At 42.4% G+C, this 7,258-nt stretch overlaps 1 protein-coding gene across 1 annotated transcript; it reads right to left on the bottom strand.

Moving 5' to 3' along the window:
- LOC108937243 (charged multivesicular body protein 6-like) lies at positions 1-5,642 on the bottom strand. The gene is made up of 8 exons (XM_018757044.2): positions 5,398-5,642; positions 4,606-4,715; positions 3,993-4,080; positions 2,646-2,732; positions 2,245-2,310; positions 2,048-2,128; positions 1,254-1,320; positions 1-818 (listed from the first exon to the last, which is right to left on the bottom strand). Exons 1-8 carry the CDS (start codon positions 5,461-5,463, stop codon positions 772-774), a joined length of 612 nt encoding a protein of 203 aa, XP_018612560.2. The 5' UTR covers positions 5,464-5,642; the 3' UTR covers positions 1-771.
- Between the last annotated feature and the right edge of the window lie 1,616 nt (positions 5,643-7,258).

Here is a 7,258-nt window from a genome sequence, read left to right as displayed (position 1 = left end):
GCACTGGAAATAAATCAAAACAATTTTATTGATCATACAAATTCTTACAAACAACCTAGAGCATATTGTTACAGAGTTATGTTTAGTCAGCTGCTAGTGCTCCATCTTTAAGGAGATAGCCTTCTCTCCATCCATTCTGAACAGTACTGATAATGTAATTTTCTGAATAGAATGAAGATATGATCTTCACTTTGCAAGTTTGACAGTGGATTGGACAGAGGACTGATACTTAATACATTCATATATAAGACTGAATATAAGAAGACATTGCTCCTTTGATTAGTATGGATTTAGACAGAAAATATGATTATGGGAGGTTTAACATACAAAACCAAGAGCAGAAGAGCTAAGAAAAGGGCAGAAAGACTGTTTCCCAAAATACACCTTACAGAAGTCCACCCTGAGACCAGGTTCACGGTTCCATTTTCAGTCCTTCAGCAGGCTCACGAGTTCTCCTGACAGTATGATAATCAGAACAAGGGCTAGCAGTGTGAATCAGTAGGATGAGGAGCTCCATCATCCTAATCAAACTAGATTAAACCTTATTCAAATAAGAGCCAGAGATCATAATTAGAGAACACTAAGAGAGGGGAACAATAATGAAGAGCACTATTATTTTCACACGGGCATGCAGGCAAGGAAAGAGGGGGGAACGCACTCCAAACTATTGAAACCCTCTCAGTAAACCCAGCCTGAAGCCATGGAGATAGGTGTGTGCGTGTGTGTGGCCATACAAGAGCTAGGAAGCTTGCAGACCCCAGGTTAGCTCTGCTAAGCTGCAAGCATCTCCTTCTTCTGTTTCATCACCCTCTCGCCCTCTGAAAAGGAGACAATTTCATTATTATTATTATTAATAATAATAACAACAACAACAAAAATGCAGTTCTGCTCCTTATTTTGGGGATGACAGTTCTTGGTTCCAACCGTGACTTGAAATAGCTGCATAAAATATTAACCACAGAGTGAGGAAAATACAAACTTGGGAATACTAACATTTAGTAGGTTTTAAAGTTAATCCATCAGACTTGGTCCTATATCCAGTCCCATCCTGCAGCAAAAGTTCTTAACCTTTTCTAAGCCTCAAACACCTTTAAGAACATCATGTAAACTAAAGGCCTCCTACCAAAATGGTCATAAATCCAGCAGATCACAGACCCCTGAAACCCACTCAAGGACCCTCTTAGCTAAAAGTTAGGACTCCTTGTTCCACAGGCTCATCTATGACTGAAAGTACACGATGGGTTTCCACATACCTGCACCCTTTTTGGGCAGCTCTGGTAGGGGCTCCTCAGGAACTTCTGGGAGTGCAACACCCTCCTCCTTTGGGGACACAAAGGCAGAGGTATTGTCACAACCAGGCAAAAGAAGCATTGCTCAGCACCCCCACCTCATGTCTTTGAACCATCAGCCAAACCCTGATACCCCACAGCTTCCCAAAAGCCTCTCATTCCTAATCCTGGACTGTATGAACTACATCTAAGTGCAGTATGTATATGCAACGCAAATAGGAAAGAAAAAAGTGTATATTGTGTGGTGCTGTCATCGGAAGACAGGAGGTTCAAATCCTTTGGAAATGTCCCAGTCATCTTCAGACTGAGAGCAGGCCCAAAACAATTCAAAATTCATGACATAATGTTAACAGCAGCAGTGACTTTACATATCTTGCAGAGTAAAATCTTGTTTCAGATAAACGAATAAATGCAATATTGAGTCAGCAGATGGCTTAGTTACAGCTGTTGTCCTGTTTTGCACTTAAAGGAATCGGGTTCAAATCTCGCTCCACTTGCAGTTCAGTTTATCAAGGTATTTACCCTGAACTGATACTGTAGAAGTTATTCAGCTGTATAAAAGCATAAATCATTGCAGGAAGTTTAGTGTACAAACCTAATATTGTAAATTGTTTAGGAAAAAAGAGCTGAATACATAAATAAATAAAAAATGAAAAACAGAGGGAATACACTAAGCTATTCTTTGACTGACAGTGAGATGGGAGGCATGTCCATGCAGCCATCAGGAGACAGAAGAGAGAAGTGGCAGGTGAGCATACCTGAGTAATGGCCTCCAGCTCTGCCAGCACAGCGTCCTCATCCTCCTGTGACAGAGCGCCTGCCAGCATGTCATCAATTTGCTGCAGGACAGGTGAAAAGTGGGTTTGTATCAGGATGAGAGACAACAGTGTGTATATTACTGCAATGCCTGGAAGCAGATGGGGTCTAGGCCAGGGAAGCATGTGGAGACTCCTACCCTCTGATACTCGATGGAATCCTGGGTCTCATCCAGGATTTTCTCCACCTCCTCGATGGACATCACCTGGAAAGAGCCAGGAAACTGTCACTTACTGCTACAATACAAACAAGTCCATGCTGTGTAGAAGGACAGACACTGAGTATTTAGGCACATCCAAGATGATGTCACAGTAGCAGGGTAACAGTTCTGCTGTACCACAATATTCCCAGGTACTTCCCTAACAACGCAATGTGTGGCGTTTCCCTGCCAGTGAACCCGGACAGTTTGACTGTACTCACTAGGTCAGGTTTTCTAGCAGCTCACCGAAATATTTACTCAACAGCAATGACAGTGACACACATATACATACACATACACATACACAGACACACACACACACACACACACAGAATCTGTACCTCGTGCATCTTCTTCAGGCAATCATTGCCCACCTTCAGGCCCTCAATGACTTTCATTTCAATCTGGGCAAACTCAATATCTTGAACCTGTGCAGTAAAATGAAACATTGTTAAAATAACTAGCGGAACGAAGCGTCGGTTGCCAAGCGGGACACAAACCCAAAAGGGGGCTGAAATAAACACAGAAAACGTTATAGTTTGCACAACACATTCTCAAAGAATGTGCTGAATCCTAAAGCAATGTGCTAAACTCAAATAGTTTCAGTTAATTCTCCTGAATTACATTATATTTATTTATTTATCAGGCACTTTTCTCTAAAGCGACTTCCAATGAACTCTATGTAGTGTTACCAGCCCACACACCTTACTCACCAAGGAGACTTACACTGGGTTACTCAGCCATACATCATAACAGCGTAAAATCTACATTAGAAATTAGGTAAGCTGCCTGGTGTAAGCAAATCACACATTATATAATATATACATTATGTATGTATAAATCCATCCAACCTCTTTTCCTGATCAGGGCCGAAGTTGTCCGGAGCCTATCCCAGAATCACAAGGTGTAAGTTATAGGAGAAACACGCTGGACGGGATGCCAGTCCATAGCAGTACCCGCATACACAAACAACAGACAATTTAGCACCACCAGTTGATCTGAGCTGCATCTCTTTGGAATTTGGGTTGAAAGCAGAGCGCTTGGAGGACTCAACTGACTCATCTGACAAACTGACTGTGCTTCACTAATCCCATGTTTGTATCTTAAGCTCGTCATCTGTTATGAAATACACTTATATTTACTCTTTGTACTTTATACTTACGCAGCTACTCGGCATGATGTAAATGTGATTTTGTGATTAGAAATTCTTGAATAATTGATAAACCTTGTATATCCAAAATCAAGAGCGAAAAACTAAAACTTAAATTACATTACTTCATTTAGCAGACATTTTTCTCCGAAGCGACTTCCAGTGAACACTATGCAGTGTTATCAGCCCACACCTTATTCACCCAAGGTGACTTGCAATGCAAGATGCACCACTTACAAGGAGTCACTCATCCATACACCAGTGAAACACACTCTCTTCCTATCATTCACACACACTATGTGAGTCTTAGAGACTAAGAGTCACGAACAGCATGTCTTTGGACTGCGGGAGGAAATCGGAGCACCTGGAGGAAACTCATGCAGACAGGGGGAGAACACACAAACTCCACACAGACTGACCGAGGATCAAACTCATGCCCTCTTGCACCACCCAAGTGCTGTGTGACAGCAATGCTATTCATTGTGCCACCGTGCCGATTACAGTGCTGTGTGGAACAGAGCCCAGGTCTGGCGCTCACCATGCGCTCCAGGTTGCTGATCTGGTTCTCCGTCTTGTCCAACAGCTGATCCTGGTAGCGCTTCTTCTTCAGCAGGAGCAAGGCCTTCCTGTGGTAAAGGAGACACCCGCAGGGTGCCGTTACACACCAGCATCCCTGACTGCTTCCCACAAACACCTCAGCTCATACTTCCGATTAGCCTCCAACACAAGCCTCAGAACGGAACATCAAGCATAGTTCACAGCTGTGGACATCTCTTCAGACACAACGGCAGCATGTTTACATCACTTTGCAATCACAATGTCATGGGTTTAAATCCCACTCCTGCTATAGTACCTTTGATCAATGTACTTAACCAGATTACAATAAAAATACATAACTTGGACCACTGCATCAGCTAAATTCAGAATAATACAACCATTAATACGTAACCAAATTACTGTAGGTTCAAATCCCTGGAGGGCACACGTACACCCCTGAGTAAAGCATAAAATAAATTAGTGAGAGTGAAACTGGAACCAGAACTGCCATGTCTCCTGTGACTCTGCTCTTTTACTGACCGGACAGCCCAGAAAAGGGTGTGGTCCACGAGGACCGTTACGTGCGGTCTCCGGTTCGAGTCCCAGGAACTCACTCTTTCTTCCCATCCTTGAGCAGCTGCTTGGCGAGAAGGCGCTCCTTCTCCAGCTGCTGTGTGATCCTCTTCTGGTACTGCCTGAGCTTATCCCTCTGCTGCTTCAGTTGCTGGAGCGCATCAAACAGCAAAGAGCATCGGTCACTTGGGGGATTGAGACCTACGCCACAAACACTGCAGTTTGGGGACGTGTTCTCAAGTCTAGCCATTTCAATACTGCTAAATATTCTAAATGCGGTTCGGCGCCCCGATTTTTGTAAAACCGAAGCAGAATCAACGTCACACTGACAGACTTGTAATCGGAACTTGTAACAGGACAGGACAGAAGAAGCCCCAAAAGATGATCACCTAACAGTACGGAAATTAAGATGACTACAGGGGCCACTGGAAATCACCAAAACAAAAATAATACCCTGAAGTGGCAGCAGGTGACAGAGTGGTTAAAGATATGGATGGATGGATGGATGGATGGACTGGTATAACCTGAAATTTGGGTTGGCCCAACCGGTTCGGAAGGGGACTAAACCTGAAAATAAACACCTTGAAATAATTACTGAAATACTGAACAAATACAGATGAAGGGATAAACTGATTAAAACAAAACATTTTACCTCAGGCCCAGTGCCAGTGGCAGTGCAGAGAGATCACTCGTTTAACAACACATGATGCAGGTGGATCCGTTTACCGCGTTGAAATTTACTGTCATTTACAGGAACACCAGATGGATGTATATATTTTGGAAAACAGAGTCAGGTGGGAAGAAAAGTGAAAGGGGAATATTTGAAAACTGACCAGAACGGCGCGGTCCTGCTCCGTCACGCGGGTCGCGCGCTTCCTCTTGCCGAACACGTTTCCCATGGCGAAGCCGCATCTCCCGCCACCGGCGCGCGCTGCTTCACTTGGGCACTTTTCTTTTTTTTAAAAAAAGGTGAATTTACATTATTGGGAGAAAAAGGAGAACGGAACCATGGCGCTGAGGACTTCCTCGACTGCACTCTTTCGATTCATCACTGAACCGATGGAACCACACCCGAGGGTCAGGGACGTACAGCGTCCGCGGCGGGACAAACAGTGTCGGAAAAAAGGCGAAGGCAGAACACGGGCTCGTCAACTGACAGATTGAACAGGGACCGGAAGTCGTTCTGTTCAGAATTTGAGAGTCACTTTTACCTCAAAATCAGAATTCATTGAAGCTTAGCAATACTATTTCTTTTTCCTTCTCTAGTTTCTCTTTCTCCTAATGTAATGCACAAATTGCATTTCTCTGAGATGCACGTCACTTTGGAGAAAAGCATCTGCTAAATGAATAAATAGTAAATGTAAATGTACTCAGTTGTCCAGATATAGTGGAAGCCTAGGTTTAGTAAAACCCTCAGATAAGCAGCTATAATAAACACAAATATAATACATATATAACAATATAAAGTTATTTTGTTTATGTTAATTTCGCCTATGTTAAAAATAAAACTAATTTAAAATGTGACTGAAAACAGCAAGTAATGCAGCCAGCTGCCACCCTGTACTGGAAGGATCCAGGTTCAAATCCCACCTCTTGCAGTAGTACCCTTGGTCAAGATCCTTACCCTGAATTGCTCCAGTAAAAATGACCCAGCTGTATAGAAGGCCCACTGTATACTGCTAGAACAGCGAGTCCCTTCGAAGAAATGTATCCATGAGCTCCGTCGGCTGATGTGCGACATTCATCATTTTGCTATTGGTCACCAACATTCAGGAACAGCACACATGACTTGTCTTGTGCATCTGGGCTTAGCTCTGGATCACCATAACATGGCCTTAGTGTAAGCAGTCATTGATAATGAGCGAATGTGGAACACTGTGGAAATGAGTTGAATTAAGGTGGCCCCAGGTTCCTATTCCATTAGAATTTGCTTTGTTGCCAACAACCAGCATGGTAGATTTTTTTCTTTCTCTTTTTAGCCATTTCTTATACATCTGTAAGTATAATTGCAATATTTTCACCCTGTTACTATTTTGTAGAAACTCAAACTCACAGTAAAATATCCCATAAGAAAGCTTTACATTGCAAAGCTGATTTTTCCGTTATTATGGGCTGATATCGTGCTGTAAAGTGTTTGCTCTTCAATATAAGCTCTATCAGTGGAACCCAGACACTGAATTGGCACTATTATGTCAGAAAATTTACTACACTGCATGTTTACTGCACTGTTAATTTGGACTGTTGTACTACCTTGAAAAAATATTAATTCTTGGTTTGGGCTTTATTTAATTGTAAAAAAAAAAGAACACGCATTGAATTTCTCAACTGTGCTTCGTAACACATTTTATAACAGCACATCATGCCACCCTGTATTCACCCAAGGTGAGTTAGTGCCCTTCTGTTTCAATCTATCAAGGGAACACCGCTAAAGACTAACACAGGGCCTTGACAAAGCAGTATATACTATGTGTAACTTCACAAGTTATACAAATTTATTCACTGTTTTGATATCCATTCCCCTTTCTGTTATGGTGTAACACACCAGTTAAATCCAGCGTGAACCACAACAGACACTTGTATAGTCAATCAAGTTATCAGGCTCTGGAAAAAATAAAGAAAAAATACACATGCTTTCTATTTTGATAAACTAAATACATTGTATGGTATACACTTAAAATGGTCCAAATGGTTTAT

Source organism: Scleropages formosus, chromosome 8 (assembly GCF_900964775.1).
Source record: "Scleropages formosus chromosome 8, fSclFor1.1, whole genome shotgun sequence".
Lineage (NCBI taxonomy): Eukaryota > Metazoa > Chordata > Actinopteri > Osteoglossiformes > Osteoglossidae > Scleropages > Scleropages formosus.
This window is presented reverse-complemented; position numbering and strand designations above follow the sequence as displayed.

Coding starts and splice junctions, on each gene's coding strand:
- LOC108937243 (XM_018757044.2), bottom strand. CDS start 5,463: ATGGGAAACGTGTTCGGCAAGAGGAAGCGCGCGACCCGCGTGACGGAG. Junction 4,081..4,605: donor CTCAAGGATGGGAAGAAAGA/GTGAGTTCCTGG, acceptor CCTTTACCACAG/GAAGGCCTTGCTCCTGCTGA. Junction 2,311..2,645: donor GCCTGAAGAAGATGCACGAG/GTACAGATTCTG, acceptor GGCTCTTTCCAG/GTGATGTCCATCGAGGAGGT.